Consider the following 18,339-nt stretch of genomic DNA (forward strand, 5'->3'; position numbering starts at 1 on the left):
TTGACTTGATCTGTCTGTTTGTATTAGCGTGGCTTGTGTATATGTTATGGATGTACATGTTACGACGGCATGAGTACCTACCTGGATACACGAGGGCATGAACAAGGATACATAAGCGGATGGATAGAGGTTGAATGGGATACATAGACCGTGAATATGCAGGACTTGGTCATCTCGGATGCTGCTTCAGGTTCAGCGTAAAACAGTGCACTGGGGCTCTCCGTTGAGCCTTGTTCGTCCTGTTGTGCTCGCTACTAAGGTGATTGAAACTACAGTGTGCTTCAATTGGAGCACAGAATGACCTACCGATAGCGCGGACGAATCAACTACCAAGTGTAATGCATATGAACCATATACACCGTACGCCAAAACAAACACGATCGATCCAGCCGGCCGTATCAGACAAACACAACCCACAAGGAAAGCACCGTTAACCATGAGAAGGAAAGGTCGGCACACTTTCTCGGATCAGGAAGGCACAATGTTATGCACTCGTGAGCGGCAATGGCAGGTGCGATTCACTCCAGTAGGTGTCAAGGAAGGCACGACCGAAAGGTGCAGCACAGCAGGAGGCAGGCGCGATGGTGCATGAGGAAGGTACGGCCCATGCTAGATTGGAAGGCACGACGGTAGTGCATTGGCGCAGGGAAGGCGCGACTGACTTATCTACCGTAGCAAAGCAGGTGCGACTGGGAGCTGTAGAAAGCAAAGGGAAGGTACGACTAGTGGGTAGGAAGGTACGAGTGAAGAAGTAAAGGCAAGGAAGGGACGACACCATTGACCAGAGAAGGAAGGCACGACAGCATTGATCAGAGAAGGAAGGTACGGTCAGAGAAGGGAGGAGCGACCTTGGAGGGCTGATAGCAAGGCACCAAGTACGAGGCAAGATGCCGGCTCGACAGGCCGTGTGTGTACAGAAGACGCAGAGGACGAGCGGACCTATACCGTGTCGAAGCTGGGTGACCCTGAATAATGTTGGTCTAGCCCGAGTGATGAGAGCCCGACCGGAGACTCAACAGCGACTCAGTGAGAAAGGAGAGGAGCTTGAGTAGAGCCTGTGATTTGAACCGTCCATACCAATACTCCCGGAAATCCCGACTCCTATCAACAAGCGACTTACAGTACTCAATCCATCTACTGCTAAATCGTCGCCCCTTACGACGTCTGTCCATGCTGAAACCAAGCCGGCCCACTAAACGGCCTTCCTTGAGCAGCCGAGTCCTGACGCTTCTGAGCTCCATGTCCACGTCCATGTCCGCCTCTCCCACCACCAGAACTCTGGCCACCACTTGTCTGCCCGCTACCTCCAGCCCCCATATCTCGCTTCTGCTCCTGTCCGGCCATATTATTGACCATGTGGTTCCAGCTTGGCCCGCTGTTTGCGACCTCGCCACGCTTCTGCGGTTTGCCGCCGCTTGAGCCATGTTGACCTTGTGGCCATCGACCTGGAGCAGGATCTCGTCGCTGAGCGTGTGATCGTCCACCGCGGCCCTGACCTGGACCTGGACCTTCGGCTGCTCCTTGGTTTTGGCCTTGGCCCGCACCTTGGGATTGACCTTGAGCTGGGTTTTGACCTTGGCCTTGCCCCGGAGGTCCTCCTTCGGTCGCTCCTTCAGAGGACATACCCGGCCGACCGCCCTCGCCACGGCGCTGGGCTTGACCCGATCGTCCACCACGCCCTTGACCTTGAGCTTGACCAGAACCTTGTGATTGTCCTTGTTGCTGCCCTTGTCCCTGCCCCTGGCCCTGCCCTTGAGCTCCTCCTTCAGGCTTTCCACCAGAGGACATGCCATGCCCGCTACCTTCGCCACGACGCTGAGCTTGAGATTCCCAGCCTCGGCGACCAAATCTGCCTGCCCACTCGCGACGCTTCTGGGCGCCGCCGTGACGACCACGGCCATGACCGCCGCCCCAATTGCCCCAGTCCCAGTTGCCCCAACCGCCCTGGTTTTCAGCCGGTGATCCCTGGCCACTGGCTCCTGTAGTGCCGGCGTTGCCAGCGCCGCCAGTGTTGGCGGTACTGTTGCCTGCTGCTCCTCCAGCTGGTGCTGCTGCGTTCCCAGCGGCGGCGTTCGAGGTGCCAGTATTGCCTGTTCCCGTGCTGGGTACTGCTCCCGCTCCTGTTGCAGCACCGGTGCTACCAGCTGCACCTGTCGCTGCGCCAGCCGCTGCGGCGGTATTAGCAGCATTGGCACCCATGGTTGAAGTTCCAGCCATCTGGGAGACGGTGGCTGTGACCGTCGAGGCGGCGGACGAGAAGGCTATGAAGGAGGCGTAGGCCACGATGAGGGAGTTCGTGAACCGCATTTTGATAGCCGTATGCTGTTACTGTCGAATTCCTAGATGTTCGCGTGGCTATGTCAGCCAGAAAATGAGAGCTCAGTGATGACTGGCTCTAAGCACGAATGCACGTGTGAGAGAAGAAACCAGTGCAGAAGCAACGAGGTAGACATTTCAGGTGTGATGGATGGTAAAGAGTAGAGCCAAGTGGAGTCAAAGCAAAGAGCGCTTTGTGAAAAAGGCTGTAGGCCCTTCGATGAGGTGAGTAAATGCTATATCATTGTTTCGGTGACGCAAGCAGGAAGTTGGCAGCCATCGGGCGCTTCTAGAGACGACGAGCTTCATCAGAGAAGGGAATCTGATGGGCGGCAAAGAGCGTACGATGTCACGATGACGTCCCAGCTCGAAGTGCTTTGTCTTGACTCTGAGAAGGCAGGCGTAAGTGGTGGTCCGTGCGCTTGATATGGTCGAACCTTCTGCGACGCCTGAAATGCTAGGCAAGTACGCCGCATAGAAAGATTTGAGATATTCGTGCAGCTCATGGCGCACCTCTGGCAGAGCTTCTAGATTGGAGAGATGCTGGGTTATGCTAGGTCACCGAGCTAGCGACCGCATACAGCGTCGAGCACTCATGCCATGTTTGATGCCCTCACAGATGCTTCATGTTCTTGGGGTGGGCAATGTACAAGGCCATTAAATATTGAAAAATGTCTCTTCACCTACACCGCGTCGTCGTTCCTGCCATAGGTGTTGCGCATCCGGTTCCCGGACAGAGTATCGTCCGAATTGCTCTTCCTCTCACCCGTCGCGTCTCTGTGCGCTCGTTTATCTCCACCAAGTTGCTGCCCAGCCTCGTTCGACATAGACGGCTCTCGACCATAAAGCAGCCAGAATACAAAGCCGCAAAAGAAAGCCCCACCAACTATATTCCCCAGCGTCACGGGAATACAGCTTGCCCAGATGAACTTTCCTACACCGAAGTTGGTCCCGTAGAACATGCCGATGGGAACCAAAAGATAGTTAGCGATGGAATGCTGGTAGCCCAAAGCTACAAATGCCCACTGTGAAGATGTTAGTAAACTTGTACTGGTCGACGGAAGTTACATAGGGATATAGCGGAGCAAAGAGCGCAACGGAGTCGAGCCGAAAAGCATTGCAAGATGCGTCTCAACCTCGATGTGTCTTCACCTTCACTGCATGGTCGGACAGGGACAGATCTCTAGAGGGAATACTCACGATCGGGATCCAGATACCGTAAATTTTTGAGGTATTATCGCGTCCAGAGGTACTCAAAAACAATGCCAAACCAACAAGCCAATTGCACCCGATACCACGAGTGAAGTTGTACCCCCAATTGACGTTGACACGACCTTCAGCCCCAGTCACTGCATAACTCGACTGTGCATCGCTGGACAAAGTATCAGACCACCAGGTCAATATTCCTGCGAAGAACAGTGCTCCAGCAATGTTGAAGATGTAGCACACGATCCAATTACGGGCCAGGTCATATAGCGTGGTCTTCCGCATCAGAGTCGAATAAGTCATGGTGAAGAAATTGGAGGTGACGAGTTCGACGTTGGTGAGGAGAATCAGAACGAAACCGATGGGAAATGTGAAAGCTGCGATGAGGGTGGCCAGTGCAGGATTGGATTCTCGTAGGCCAGGAGAGCCGCCGGCGACGACAAGGTCAAATAGGCCTCCGAGTGCGATGAAGGCACCACCCAAAAATGCTTTGATAATTAAGTCAATCCATGGTAGCTTTGCTTTGGCGACACCTGCGTCAGCGATGAGCTGGTGCGTTTCGGGTGCGCTGTGAGCGTCGATTTTATGAGCGTCCATGGTAGTCGTGGGGATACGTCAAAGATGGATGAGGTTGATGGTTGGCATATTGGACATGAAAAAGGCGATTGCAGCTCTTTTTCTGTACAGGTAGCCATAACGACTTGCTTTTCGTGACGTCGTGGGAAAAGTCAAAAGCTCAGTAAGCTCAAAACTAACAACTTGTCTACACATCGGATACTCTAAACTGCAGATCCGGGAGCCACATGCGATGGAGTGCAAGGCTGTTGCACTTTGATTGGACTCAAGAATTGTGGTAAGATGGAAAAGAGGATCCGGACGGAAACGCCGGCAGACTCGGAGAAGATGTTTGTGCAGTACTCACTGAATTTGTTCGACCTCGGTTTTGTGGACTTCGTTCAAGGCCATGATATACGACGTGGTTAGGATGTAATACATCGCAAGAAACGATCTGAGAATCAGGGTGATTGGCGGAGTCTTGGCAGAGACTCTACTGAGCATTTGTTGATTAATGGGTATCCTCTCCGCACCTGGAATGACTAACTTGTGCCTGAGGCATTATAGTCTCATTAACGTAGGCGTGAGCTTACTGCACCTAGAAGGTTTGCCGATATTCATTTCAGGTGCGGATGGGATATGAGCTTGGGGTTCTAAAAAGTTCGGATAGTATTGGTATTGCACGCGATCAAAAGATGGCGAGAAAAGGTAAGTACGTCGCCGTGCTCTGGATTCCAGATAAGAAGATGTTCCTGCCTAAAAGATGCTTTCAAGTTGGCCTCGGGTAGCTGCCTCGACACCAGAGTCAGACGAGTTGAACAAGCAGGAAAAGGTCGTGATTCCCCAGGACCACGCCTGACATAGCCGTCCATCTATTTGACATCCTCAACCTCAACAACAGTCCCAAATGCATCATTCAACTCCTTCAACACAGCATCAGTAACATCATTACCCCCGATTCCCGGAATATCTCTGTCCCCTATCGCACCCCTCGGCAACACAACGTCAAGTCCCTTCTCAGCAGCAATCCGTGCAGTAGTACTCACACAGACGTGAGCCATATAGCCCACCAACACAACCTTGTTGCCCAATCCATCAGGCAGACCCTGCAAATACTCATGTAGATCCGTGCTCGCGAACGCACTAGGGTACATCTTGTGAATCACCTTCTCAGTATGCGTTGGCTGTAACTCCGAGAACTCAGCCGCGAGCTCAGTGTTCGTCGTGAACACGGGTGCCTGTGCTGAAGTCTGGTGGACGACGTGGACAATGTTCTTCCCGTTGTATTGAGATGGTGCGTCGCTGCGGTAGCGGTTGAGGAGCGTAGCGATGCTCTTGCGGGTTTTGGCCACGTCGACGGTGGCGAGTTTGCCGTTTGCGTATTCGTTTTGGGCGTCGATGATGACTAGGGTGCTGTCTGATGGGGACGCTGTAGAGGGCTGGACGCCGATGAGCTGACGGAAAGAAGGCGCTGTTGGGTCACCCATGTTGACGGTTATTGAGCGTGCGTTTTGAGTCCTTCGATGTGTCTGTTGAATGTTTGTGGTACGGCCAGAGGAAGATCACGGCTGTAGTGGCAAGAGTCAGATCTGTAAAGTATGGGTGATGCCCCCGGCTGTCTCAAGTCCTTAAAGAGTAGTAGTCGCGAACGATGAGGATCTTGACCTTCAACCAGAGATAATTCACTGCTTCAAGCTGGGATGAACGCTTCTTGTGTTTAAATATGAACGCTGAACGTTGGAGGGCAGGGATGCGGGGATGTTGAGTAGACTCCATTTGTATCTCTGGACTCAGCAATAGCGTGCTGCACTAGATCGTGCCATTGGACCGAGTGCACATCAGGCCTGGCCCAGTATGATGAGTAAGACGAATCGGAAGTCGTTGGTTTGAGCTCAAAGGATAGGGAACATTTCAGCTATGGACAGTTCTACTCCGTAAGCAAAGAGTGCAGTCGCCCGCTAGCGAGAGCGAGGGCGATATTGATCATCAGGGCAGGTTACTCGAGCTCAGGCCGTCCAGCTGGCAATCGTATCTGGTCATGAGCTGAGCAGAAGCAGGGTCCTGGGACATGCAAGGAGAAAGTTGACGTGACAAGTGTGATCAGACTCAATTATTCACCTAAGTCGTCACGGCACATCCAAGATGCGACCCGCCACTGTCTGCCTGTCGAAGTCAACCAAGAACACCGATTCAATGCCAATATGCCTGTCCCCAACCCGCTAAATTGTTGCAGAAGTTCGTCCATGTGCAGCTCATGCGACATCGATGAGCTTGCATGTATGGAATCCAGCTGTTTAACCATGACAGCCTCTGTGAACCTATACCAGCGCAATCACGGCCATTACTGCCGTCAAGATCATGGCAGACAATGACACTTGGCTCATTGACGAGCCGCTCGCTAAGGCTTCAGTCGTAAAAATGAGATTCGACGAGATCTGGGATGAGTTGAAGCAATTCTGTTCAGTCACTTCTTCAACATCATCAGGCTCCGCAAACGTGATATCGACGCAGTTGTATAACGCTGCGCCATGCAGAGCAGTCTCGATAATTTGTATCGTAGCGTTATCGCCAACATTAACCTCGAGGCCCGCAGGCAGCGGTATTTGTGGTAGGCAGAATGTGCCTGGCCATGGCTCTTTCGAAGGTCCGACGATGTTTAACCCATTCTGCATCACGAAGGAGTAGTTGGCTGGGTTGTTCCCAAGGCCAAGGTTGAAGTACATGAATGCTGAGGAATGGCCTTGGAACCAGCCAGGTTGAAAGGCGATGGCACCTCCTTTCACCGGCCATTTCGTTCGATTCTGTGACATGGGCATGCCTCCGCCTGCGCAAGTGTTAGAGGTGTATTTTGAAGGGACTCGACTGTAGCTTACAAGGGTATTCCCACTGCATGCCAAAAGGATGCAGAGTGCCGTTGCCCGCATCATATGAAGCCAGTCCAAACGTGTCATCGGCTGTGCCATTCGAGTGTAAGTTGTCTCCTCTCCAGCCAGGATATGTGAGGACTGTATGCGCTTGGATCGCTCGCAGGAATGTTGTTATTGCCAGTAGGCATATCGAGAGCGAGGATCTCGTCGGCATTTTTAAGTTTGTATTATCACGGTCGTATTGCGGTCGCACAAGATATTTTGTTCGATGTTCGAGTCGCAGATGAACAGCTCGTCGTTGCAGTGTACAAGGTAAGACGGATGAGACCTCAAGGACGACCAAGCATTTGATCTCTTGCTGGCTTCGCCACTCTCATTCGTAATCGAAGGCTTGGGCAAGATGTCGGAGGATTGAAGGACGTCCGTACTGTCAGCAGGCCTTAAGGAACCATCCAGCTGTACAAGAACCTGCAGCGGAAGAAACTCTGAAGGGTTCGGACGGAAAGTCATGCCAGGGGAGGCGCCTATGAGGATGCAGCTCATGCATATCGAACATGATTTGCTGCGTTGGTGCCATCGCAGAGGTGGATGTGATGTACGGGCCTCAAATAGAAAGCTGTCCAACTGTCTGCGGTGTAGGATAGTCGGACCAGTTAACGTAAAGGACGAGCAAGAACGCGAATGTGACAACATGGTTGTTCATGCCACTGATTGGTCAGAATCAAAATACCCAAGAGCTTGCTAAGCGCCCAGGCTGTTCAGTTTACGAGCAGTCACCCAAAGCTTGGCTGTATCGCTTGCATGTGGCACATGCGGAGCAATATTGAATCTCTTGCTCATTGCTTGTCCTCACAGAGTGTCTAACATGGCGTTAGCATGGAGATGGCAATAACGGTTCTGCTCGAGTATAACCTCATTTCGATCGTACGTCTATAATCAGAGATAGGCGCGATAGTACGGATAGGATCAGTTGCAGGATCATTTGCTATTTTGATGAGCTGACCGGCGCTCGAGGCGCTGATCAGGCCTCGGACTTGATGATCTTTTTTGGCAGATTTGTACGGTTGTCCGTTGTGCCAAAGCACGTTGGCCTTCGTGTAAGCTTTTGCTTCATTTGTTCCTTCCGTTGCGAGATTCGCCTTATGGTCATACGCCTGTATGCGCACCTTCCCGTTCGTCTCGCTTTGAATAATCACTGCCCTGATGTTGCATACCACCAGAGCGACATACGTTCTCGAACACGTTCACTGTCCTGCCTAGCGGTGAGAAGACTGCATTGAACCTGTTGACCATCCTCACTGGTCCTACCAGAAGGCGGCCCCCATCTCCTTCACTTGCTGCTCCTGTTCACGTTGGAATTGAAGTTGTTCAGGATCCAGCCACTCCTCGAAGGCGTTGTTGCTCCTCTCAACGGGTTCCTGATCCCAAGTCATGAGGTTCACTTCCTCAACAGGCTCAGCAATCTTATTCTCCTTTGCTTCTTGCCAGTCATTGACTTGGTCGTTGGCACCATCGAATCCCGTCGAGCCCCAGGCAGGTGGGCCTCTGGGCTGTCGTTCAGCGACTTCACGTTTCTTGCCCTCTTTGATTGAGTGGCGAGACTCTTCCTGCTTACCATTGGCCCTAAGCTGGTTCAGTGCTTGCGTGGGAGGCTTTGATGGAGGCTCGTTCTGCCAGTGCTGCTCATATCGGACTCTACCACCTTGCTTCTCTCGGGTCGTCTCCTTCGGCAGATTGCTTACTCGTTGCTGCACGGACTTCGTTTCGACAAAGTCGTCTTCATCCGCAACCAGTCGGGTTGAAGCGCTGTTGCCATTGGCCGCATACGAAACCCTGGAGAGATTCTCTTCTGTCAAGCTGCCCTTCGCAAGCTCGTTCCACTGAGGCGTGGTATCAGGAATCGGCCCACCACGTGCTTCCTCTTCGAATCGCCGGTAAGCTTCGCATTCGCAGCCGCAGTCGTCGCTACATTGCTTCATACAAAAGTGACCGCATTCCAACTCCTTTGTGCACTTGCGATGGCAGTTGACCCACTCGTGTGGGCTTGGGTGGCATCTCAGCGGGCATGGGTGACCGCACGTCAATACTCCACCACATAGCTGTGCACAGCCTCCGTTGAGCGCGTCGAAGTCTTCAACATGCTTGACACGTGTTTCATTACCATGGTTGGCACAGATCAGCGGAATGTAGTTGCCACTCTTACCCTTCTTGTACATGAGCATCTCAACATAGTCCCAGACTTCGTTGTGCTCAGCCAAGAAAGGACCATTACCGAAGATGTAGAACCCGTATTGCGCGCGAGACAAGGCCACAACGATACGGTTATTGATGTCGAGGAACCCAATCTTTCCAGATATGTTGCTCCGCACAAGGGAAAGCAGTACAATGTAATTCTCTTCGCCCTGATATGAGTCGACCGTCTTGACTCTGTTGTAAACCGAAGCAGTTCCCGGATCATCCTTGAGGTACCGGAGGATCTTCTTTCGCTGGCCGTTGTAGAAGGACAAGACTGTTATCGCAGCTGCCGGAACTCTATTCCGCATCAGATGGCGATAAAACTTGGCCACCATTCTAGCCTCATACTCGTTGAATGTCGACATAGATTCGTCTTGTAACTCGTGGTTGTCGTGATTGTAGAACCAGCTGTAGTTCTGACCCAATCCCCACTGTGTCCTTGAGCGAGTCACAACGCTAGGGTGGTCTTGGAGCTCTGGATATATTGGCGCTATAAGCTCTCTGAACTCCGGCTCCGTACGGCGTTGTCGAAGCAATGTCTTGTGTGGTATTTTGTTCCTGACTAGCCGCTCGAACATCGAGATATTGAGGTGATATGGCTCCCCTTCGAGCTCCCTGACGCTGCAATGAGCTTGGAGCTGCTGGTGATCACCGACCAGAATCAGGTGCTCGATTGACTCGACGCAGGCCACGCCAACGGGAGCTTCGAGGACTTCTGCGGCTTCCTCGATGAGCACGATCTTTGGTTTGAGCGCAGACACTAGAGCCCGATATTTGCTCAGTCCAGTGGTAGTCATGCCGATGATTGATGCTTTGGAGAGGTAAGCAAGGTCTCTCTCCCATCTACCAATCTGGATTTGCGTCGTAGTCTTCTCATATGCTTGGGCCAATTCCCGTAGTCTATATTTGACTGTTTTCTTAGCCTTCTCTTGCATGATCAAATACATAGCGCCTTTGAGGTATTCGGGTACGCGACAGAGATCCGTCACAGTGTCGAGCATACGCTTCGCTTGGTCGAAGGCTTGGCTTGTCGGTGGTGAGCAGGTATAACCCATGGCGAGAGGAAGCCATTCTCCCTTGAGCAGCTCGAAGTCTTCCTCGTCCGCTACACCCATCTCTGCTTCAAGTTCCTTTAACTGCTCAAGCTCTAGATCTTCTTCGGCCTCTTCAAACCCAAAGCTGTCTTGCGCATATCTTGGTACAAAGGGCGAGACAGCCTGGCCAAGCCAGACTTGTAGAGGTTCGTCAGTGCTGGTATCAGTACGGACCCACTGTTCGGCTCCAGCTGCAAGCGACTTGCGTTGCTGCTCCGTAATGACATTGAGGTCACACAATATGTCGGCTGTCATTGGTTTAGGCGATGTCGACGACTCATCTCCTCTTACAGGTGTTAGTAAGGTCTTGAGTTTCATGATTTCAATATTGTTGTCACGTCTAGCCTTCTGAAAACAGGAACGCTGAAGGTCTTCTATGTTCTCATTCCTGCGAACTTCGTGTAGTGCTCGTGGCTTGACAACTGCGTGGACGGATCGCCCTCCAAGGCGGATGAAGTTGGGCTCAAACTCATTGATGAAGCTGAGCAGCTGATCAAGTGCGTGATTTGTTTGGCAGGCCACGATTATTGGTGCGTCGCCGTGCGTTTTATTCTTCAGCAGAATGTCAATGGCGATTTTTGAGACGTGGGTCTTTCCGGTGCCTGGAGGGCCTTGTATGATTGCCAGTTTTCTCGTCAAGATGTCTCTCATTGCAGCCCATTGCGTCTGGTCGAGCGTTGAGCTCGGTGCTGATGGCCAACTCTTGAGGATATCAACATTGCGAAAAGCGTCTCGTGTCAGATCGTCGGCTGCTGGCGTGATGTCTCGCTCAGACATTTGCTTGACATAGTCTGGAGCCTCGACATTCGGATCGAGCTTGCAGATATGCTCCGCTAAAGGAAATCTAGCGATGTCAGTATCTTCATCCTTGAAATCAGCTTCCTCACTTACAATTCCTGACTTTGCTTTTGTAGTGCTCTCAGGGTGTGTCGGTATGCCTCGTAATAGCCTTGTGTGGCTTCAATCATGATGTATGAGTTCTGAGAGTCAATTTCAAGATCGTTGGGATCTCCAAATAGTATATCGACTTCTGGTGCCACATCAGACTCTAGATTTTGCATAGGCCGCGCAGCCACAACAGCCAATATGCATTTGGTCTCGAAGTTGTTGTCCTTGGGCGTCAGCGCAACGAGAGTACCAGATGTAAGTCTCTTGCTTGATGACCATTGAATGTTACGTCCTGACCGCGCGGTCGAGAAGCGAATCCTAGAAGCAATACCCTTGAAGGTGAAAGTTAGGCCGACGACACGGACCTGCTCATATATTCGGGTTTCGTTATCATCCATACGTTGGGGATCTTTTCGGAATCTGTCGACTGCCTCGCGAAGGGGTGCTATGGCGTCTTCTCGTAACAATTTGTAGTGAGCCTTTAGATACCGCTCGGGCTTGGACCATGGCTGGTCTATTCTGTTTCTGGGCAGAACTATAGACGCACCTTCGGGCAGGCAAACCTCTGAACTTGGTGGAATCTCAGGCATCGCAAGCCAGTCACCGGGTTCGGCTTTCTCACAAATCGCTTCTTGTGCTTGAACGTATTTCGCCACATCAGGATTGACCAGGATCTTGCTCGAATTGTTTGCCGATTCTCGATCACTGCCATTTCGCCTCGCACTACCCTTGAATCTTTCGGTCAGATGTGCATTCATCTCACCGTTTGTGTCACCGTTGATGTATCGAGCGTCACCGTAACCCTGTCGTCGGTCATTGCCTTTGGATGGTATTAGCTTGGACAGATTTAAAGTGCTTCAGACAAGCACAGTGCAGCATACCTCTGCCACCACCTCGACCCCGGCCACGCCCTCGTCCACGGCCTCCTCCACGATCAGCCATGCTCACCAACGTTTTGCAAGTCTGGAAGTCGATCACTTGACCTTGTAGATTGATTTGGATGACCTTTACCTAGGCTTGCGGGGAGTGTAAGGAGATTGCTCATGCGTGTTGTACACTCGCAGTAGGCTAAGCAATCAATTGTATGCTGTCAAGATAGCAAAATGTGAAAGATCGAAGAGCATGAGACGGTTATGATTTCGTGGAGTGCGCAGGCCCAGAATAATAGCTGCGCTTGGCACAGTGAAGGCTACGTCAAAGCTCACCTGGGTTCGAACTGGACGTGAAGACTTGACAACCTCGTGTGGCTCGCGGTCAATGTTTGACCTCAGGGCGCACCTAGCGATGTTTGCAAGCAGAAACTCCTATGTCCTGAAGTCACCAGTACTGCATCAATACCAGACTAAGGGTGAAGCCATTTCCAGAGACGAAAAGCCCGCAATGCTCGCTTGCTGTTCAACTTGTGATGGAGATCTCTATCAGGTTGAGAATACAGTAAAGTGAAACGCGTCACGTCCAAACCTGCTTACCTAATACGTGGCCAAGAGCGCGACTCACCAGAATGGTCTAGCGTTCTTCTCCTCGAGACCTCCCCCTTCAGCGATGGAGGTCATGCTAATCGCAAGAACGACGTTTTGAACTGTGGGGAGAATGATGATCGGAGATCGATGTGCGCGATAACAGATCGGGACGAGTCATATATACGCCAGCAGGCACCCGAACCATTATTTTCAGATACTCCATACATTGTATGGTTCGGGACAATATCAATCTGACCCTCGTTCTAATTCACCTCTCCAGGAGCAAGTGCACTGGTGAGAGCAGCGCTCAAATCTGACCAAAGTTTGCTGTCTCTGGTTTGCATCTCTTCGCATCTGATATACGCCTCACACGTCAAGCCCTGCTCTCACAGTGACAGCGTACTGGCATACCACGCTCACATGCAACTCTACCATTTCCGCAACTCTACCATCGGAAACCTCGGATTGGCAGAGCGCTTGGCTAGAGGCTGGGCTAGAGGCTGGGCCGGGGCAACGCATCGACCACGACTCTTGCAAGGTTTTCAGTACGTCTGCGGTTTTTTCGTGTTAAAGTACGACAGTTGAGCCTAAGGACTTCTGTTTGTGCAGCTGGCTGCCTGCTTGAATTGAAGCTGCTGTCAGCAGAAACTCGGACTCCAGTCACGTCACATCCTTCATATTGTGAACAACAGTCAAACGAGGCAGGAACGACTCGCTCAGCATGGATGACGACTATGAAAGATCGATCGGTTCCCCAGACGCTGCCTCTCAAGATGGTGGCTCTGATAACGATATGGACGAAACCATGAGAGATGCCGACGCTGAAGACGATGATAGACAGGAAGAAGAAATGGATGATGCTGACGACGACGGAGATGGGGACAACGAGGACGATACAGGCAACCAATCAGACGATAACACCGATCAGCAACAGGGCGCAACCACAGATATCAACGAGCAGACGCAAGCACCGTATACCGACACGACGAAAGCCATAGACCTTTCGCATCCTCGACCAGAAGTCCTCACGGCGTCAACATACGACATAGTGCCCACGATTGCCGCTCCCCAAAGCACATCTATCAATGCCGTCTGCGGTACTGCTGACTCTCGCTGGATATTCACTGGAGGTGCCGATGGTTACATCAGGCAATACAACTGGGTGGAATCGGTGAACGGCAAGACACAATTGACGGTTGCTCAGAGACATCCGTTCGTCGATAGCGTCGTAAAAGCCGGCGTGCTGGTGACTTATTGGGAGAATTACGACGCGAGGAAGCAGACACCGGGGTCGTCTACTCTTACTACAAGCCAGAATCTAACGCCAGTCTATGCACTGGCTTGCCATAGCCAGGCATTGTGGATGGCTGCCGGTACATCTTCTGGCGCGGTTCGATTACAGACGGTACGACATGACGAGGGCCACCAAATTGCGCTACTTCAAAAGCATACTTCCGCGATTTCTGTGCTGAGTCTAGCGTCGGATGAGAAGAGCTTGCTGAGCGGTAGCTGGGACAAAACTGTGGTAGATTGGGATCTCAATACTGGCCAAGTAAGGACTTCTTTTGCTCCTAGCGGTGCACAGATATCGTGTATAGAGTCAAGGCCTATCTCGACAGTGCCGGTGCCATACGAATCTGGTGAGCCAGTCAAGACCACAACTACAATGTCGAGCAACAATGCTGCTGAGAGTGTGAACGGTGCATTGAACGGAGCCCAGTCTCCCAATACCGCAGGCCAGGATGGAGCAGCTACGCCAGATTCGCTCTTCGGTGGTGATGATGGTGACGACGACCTATTTGGAGATAACGCAGACGCAGGACTATCTAATGGTAACGCCTTCGGCTTTGACGAGTCCGAGATGAATCAAACGGTCGAGGACGCCCCAGCACCGGAGGATGGAACAGCTACAAACCTGGAGCCTACCTCCGAGGCTCCGGCAGTCCAGCCACCGGGCTCACCACCAAAAGTGAACACCTCAGCACCAGATCTCGCAACTATCAATGGTGTACCAAATACAGCACAACAACCTTTGACAAACGGCTTGCCGCATGCAGAAGACGTAGAAAAGAAAGAACCTACACAAGATCATAGCAAGCTGGAGGATCAGCCCATTACCTCAGACTCAACGTTCATGGCAACCTCATTTGATGGCTCCATACGCGTGTGGGATAGAAGACAGCCTCTACCCGTTGCACGGATTACACCATATGATACGCCACCCTGGTGCTTGAGCGCATGCTGGTCACCGGATGGCAACAACATCTACGCCGGAAGAAGAAACAACACGGTCGAGGAGTACGATTTGAGGAAAGGACTCAGGCAACCAGATCGGGTATTCCGTTTCCCACAAGGAAGTGGTGCTGTCACATCTGTGAAAGCAATGCCAAACGGGCGACATCTCGTGTGTGCATCTTACGATATCTTGCGGCTGTACGACCTCAAGCACAGCCAGATGAACAAGTCGGGTGTGCCTTTCTTGATCGTGCCGGGCCATCGAACAGGCACGATATCCAATCTCTATTTGAGTGCTGACTGCAGATATATGTTGTCGACTGGTGGTAATCGTGGCTGGGAAGGATCGCCTACCGAGGTGCTGCTTGGATATGAAATTGGTGTACCCAAAAGTGCATAGAGATACCCTGGGACATGCATTGGAATATGCTTTTGTCAACTGAGTTTGTATGGCATTATCAATATCTGCTCGACACAATATTCGATACAGGCAACGGAGTTGCATATCTGTTCTGTCGATAGCACGAGAGCCAATGCTATGTATAAAGGCACATCCTGGATCATGATGTCGCTGCGCCCCATCCTGACGGATGCGACGCCCCGCAACCCTCACTGCATTGGCTGCCATGAAATCGATAAGCCAGAAAAGGTTGCATGACGAAGCTTAAATGCGGGCTACAACCCCAGTCGCGCTGCACGGCAACCGGGCGGCGACCACTGGAGGTCAACGATTGTGAAACAATCCCACTTCGCTGCGCAGCTTTTCGCTGAGATGATCATCTACGCAGTAAGCAAGAAGTTGGCAGTCTCTGTGCGCTGTCGGTAGTCTTGAGCTTGCATCTATACATCTTCATTGATAGCATAATCATCGTACACCACATTCAACATCATCATCTAGAACGAGGCGCCACAGCACGAAGCAACGGTGCTCGGCCTTCTTCTGCATCCTTACCTGGATTAGGTCTGCTCTACGGCTGTACAACAGCACGGCGAAAATCTTGAGCCTGAGCGCCATCGCTCCTGCCTTCCGCTGAGCGTTCCTTGAGGAAGTAGCATCAACCCGGGGAGGTTTTTGTTGGATCTGAACGCCCGAAGTCGTACCGCTGCCACGTTCCGACGCAAGGACCACATTGCGGTCCCTTGCATCGCAGGCGATATGCCGCACAACCGGTCTTTCTCATTTGAGTCCGACGATGGACACGTGGTAAACAACCAAGAAAGATATCAAGACAGCCCGGAGAGGCCAATTATAAGATCTCCTCCGCCACAGTATTTCTCGCCGCCGCCTCCGTCAGAGCCAGTAAGCCCAGTGTCAGCATATAGGCCACGCTCTACTCATAGCAGACACTCGTCGAGATATGATCAGTCCTTCGAGCTACCTCGGCGGTCAGTCGTCATTACGAACAGCGATAGCATACCTCCACCTCCACCACCACATCGATCGAGCCCCACGAGGGAATCAGCGATACGAGACTCGAATGTGACAACAGGTATGGATAACTTCGGGTCACAATCACAAGGTGGAGGCTTAGATCGCGTAGCTCGGGAAGTCGCAGACCGCAATCAGAGACAGTCTAGTGTGGAAGCTGCGAGAGGTCTCCCTCCGACTGCGGCTGCTGGCTACTTCCACCAAGATCGCGACTTCCCGACTCAGAGCAACCGATACAGCATCTCTCGCCGACCAGTCTCAAGACTGTACGAAGGGAATTCTTCACAATCCGGTCTTCCGCTTGCCGCTGGTGCAGCAACGCCGGGTTCAGCCACACCATATGAGTTCTCGGCTGACGCAGGCTCCTCTCGACATAGCATGCGAAGCCTGCCTCAGTCATATCATATGGGCGCAATGGATGCTTACGATGACTCGCCGTACCAGAGGCGTGCTGCGTACGCCAACCACGCTGTCGACGATTCAGATATCCTACCCCAGAATATCGTAGACGATGGCGATGATGGATTTATGCCCGAGCCGAAAAGAAAATCGATGCTATCCGCTGGTGGTGAACGGAGCAGAGAAACATCAAGTCGAGGTGGAGTAGCAGCGGGTGGTGCTGCAGCCGCTGGTGCAGGTGCAGGCATGCTAGGAGGACTATTCGGAAGGAAACAGAAAGATATATCCTCAAGTGGTTCCTACAACGCTGTATCGAATCCAGATTCTGTCTCAGCAGAAAAGAGTGAATGGCTAGCCAGACAATCCAAGGGCAAGAACAAGATGCGATGGATAGTGGGAGTCGCCATCGGAGCTGTGGTTGTCATAGCTGTTATCGCAGGCATTGTCGGCGGAGTGTTGGGCACGAAGAACAACTCATCTTCTGGCGGCAGTGGGAGCATCAACAACGCAGACACCGACTCATCTACAAATGGCGACCTCGACCTGAATTCAGGGGAGATCAAAGCCCTCATGAACAACAAGAACCTTCACAAGGTCTTCCCGGGGATGGACTATACACCATGGGGCGTCCAGTACCCTCTATGCTTGACCTATCCACCTTCTCAGAACAATGTTACTCGAGACATGGCTATCCTTTCACAGCTCACCAATGCCGTTCGACTCTACGGCACAGACTGCAACCAAACAGAAATGGTCCTCCACGCCATCGACCGTCTCCAACTCAAAGACATGAAAGTCTGGCTCGGCGTCTGGATTGATCCAAATCAGACAACTACCGACCGCCAAATAGAACAGATGTACAAGATCCTCGACGATACGAAAGACCACTCCATTTTCAAGGGTACCATAATCGGTAACGAAGCGCTCTTCCGAGCAGGCCAGGACAAAGCAGAATCACACGCCCAACTTGTGACCGAACTCGAAAACGCACGCTCAAACTTCTCCTCGCTTGGCTATGACCTCTCGGTCTCAACGTCCGACCTTGGTGATAACTGGGATGCACCACTTGCAGCAGCCTCAGACCTCGTCATGTCAAACGTCCACCCCTTCTTCGCCGGCGTCAACGTCGATAATGCAGCCAGCTGGACTTGGGACTTCTGGCAAGGCCACGACGTCATTCTTACTGGGAAGGAAGAAAATCAGTACATTGCTGAGACGGGCTGGCCGTCAGGTGGTGGCACAGATTGCGGCAACGAGGAAAATGTCTGTGCTCCTAGTGACACTGGATCTGTCGCAAGTGTCGAGAACATGAATAAGTTCATGGAGGACTGGGTATGTCAGGCTATGGAAAACGGGACAAATTATTTCTGGTTCTCGGCTTTTGACGAGGCTTGGAAGGTGGCGTACAATGAGGTAAGTGGTCCTTATAAGATATCTGTGGAATCGTGCTAACGTGATATTCAGCCTGGTAAAGAGTGGGAAGATAAATGGGGTCTCATGGACACAGCACGGAACCTGAAGACTGGTCTGAAAATTCCTGATTGTGGCGGAAAGACTGTTTCGTGAAACAGGATCACGAAAGGATACTACTTTTAGGCGCCACCAGCACCAGTTTCGTCTATTATGGCGACAAAACTTGAGCAAAGATATCTCGA

At 51.9% G+C, this 18,339-nt stretch overlaps 7 protein-coding genes across 7 annotated transcripts; 2 read left to right on the top strand and 5 right to left on the bottom strand.

Annotated features, from left to right (window-relative positions):
* Positions 1-1,155: 1,155 nt before the first annotated feature.
* Positions 1,156-2,307, bottom strand: PMZ80_002158 (uncharacterized protein; the record flags this gene model as incomplete). The annotated part of the gene is made up of 1 exon (XM_064870592.1): positions 1,156-2,307. One exon carries the CDS (start codon positions 2,305-2,307, stop codon positions 1,156-1,158), a length of 1,152 nt encoding a protein of 383 aa, XP_064733045.1.
* A 692-nt stretch (positions 2,308-2,999) lies between these two features.
* PMZ80_002159 (uncharacterized protein) lies at positions 3,000-4,119 on the bottom strand (the record flags this gene model as incomplete). The annotated part of the gene is made up of 2 exons (XM_064870593.1): positions 3,000-3,341; positions 3,517-4,119. 2 exons carry the CDS (start codon positions 4,117-4,119, stop codon positions 3,000-3,002), a joined length of 945 nt encoding a protein of 314 aa, XP_064733046.1.
* An 830-nt stretch (positions 4,120-4,949) lies between these two features.
* PMZ80_002160 (uncharacterized protein) lies at positions 4,950-5,564 on the bottom strand (the record flags this gene model as incomplete). Its single annotated transcript, XM_064870594.1, has 1 exon — positions 4,950-5,564. One exon carries the CDS (start codon positions 5,562-5,564, stop codon positions 4,950-4,952), a length of 615 nt encoding a protein of 204 aa, XP_064733047.1.
* An 831-nt stretch (positions 5,565-6,395) lies between these two features.
* Positions 6,396-7,158, bottom strand: PMZ80_002161 (uncharacterized protein; the record flags this gene model as incomplete). The annotated part of the gene is made up of 2 exons (XM_064870595.1): positions 6,396-6,901; positions 6,951-7,158. 2 exons carry the CDS (start codon positions 7,156-7,158, stop codon positions 6,396-6,398), a joined length of 714 nt encoding a protein of 237 aa, XP_064733048.1.
* Positions 7,159-8,248: 1,090 nt separating this feature from the next.
* On the bottom strand, positions 8,249-12,103 carry PMZ80_002162 (uncharacterized protein; the record flags this gene model as incomplete). Its single annotated transcript, XM_064870596.1, has 3 exons — positions 8,249-11,117; positions 11,165-11,981; positions 12,043-12,103. The coding sequence occupies 3 exons, from the start codon at positions 12,101-12,103 to the stop codon at positions 8,249-8,251; spliced, it is 3,747 nt and encodes a 1,248-aa protein (XP_064733049.1).
* Positions 12,104-13,342: 1,239 nt separating this feature from the next.
* On the top strand, positions 13,343-15,256 carry SPT8 (Transcription factor spt8; the record flags this gene model as incomplete). The annotated part of the gene is made up of 1 exon (XM_064870597.1): positions 13,343-15,256. The coding sequence occupies one exon, from the start codon at positions 13,343-13,345 to the stop codon at positions 15,254-15,256; it is 1,914 nt and encodes a 637-aa protein (XP_064733050.1).
* A 756-nt stretch (positions 15,257-16,012) lies between these two features.
* Positions 16,013-18,250, top strand: PMZ80_002164 (uncharacterized protein; the record flags this gene model as incomplete). The annotated part of the gene is made up of 2 exons (XM_064870598.1): positions 16,013-18,097; positions 18,149-18,250. 2 exons carry the CDS (start codon positions 16,013-16,015, stop codon positions 18,248-18,250), a joined length of 2,187 nt encoding a protein of 728 aa, XP_064733051.1.
* Between the last annotated feature and the right edge of the window lie 89 nt (positions 18,251-18,339).

This window comes from Knufia obscura (genome assembly GCF_036327395.1).
Source record: "Knufia obscura strain CCFEE 5817 isolate CBS 148926 chromosome Unknown scaffold_2, whole genome shotgun sequence".
In the NCBI taxonomy this organism is placed as follows: Eukaryota; Fungi; Ascomycota; class Eurotiomycetes; order Chaetothyriales; family Trichomeriaceae; genus Knufia; species Knufia obscura.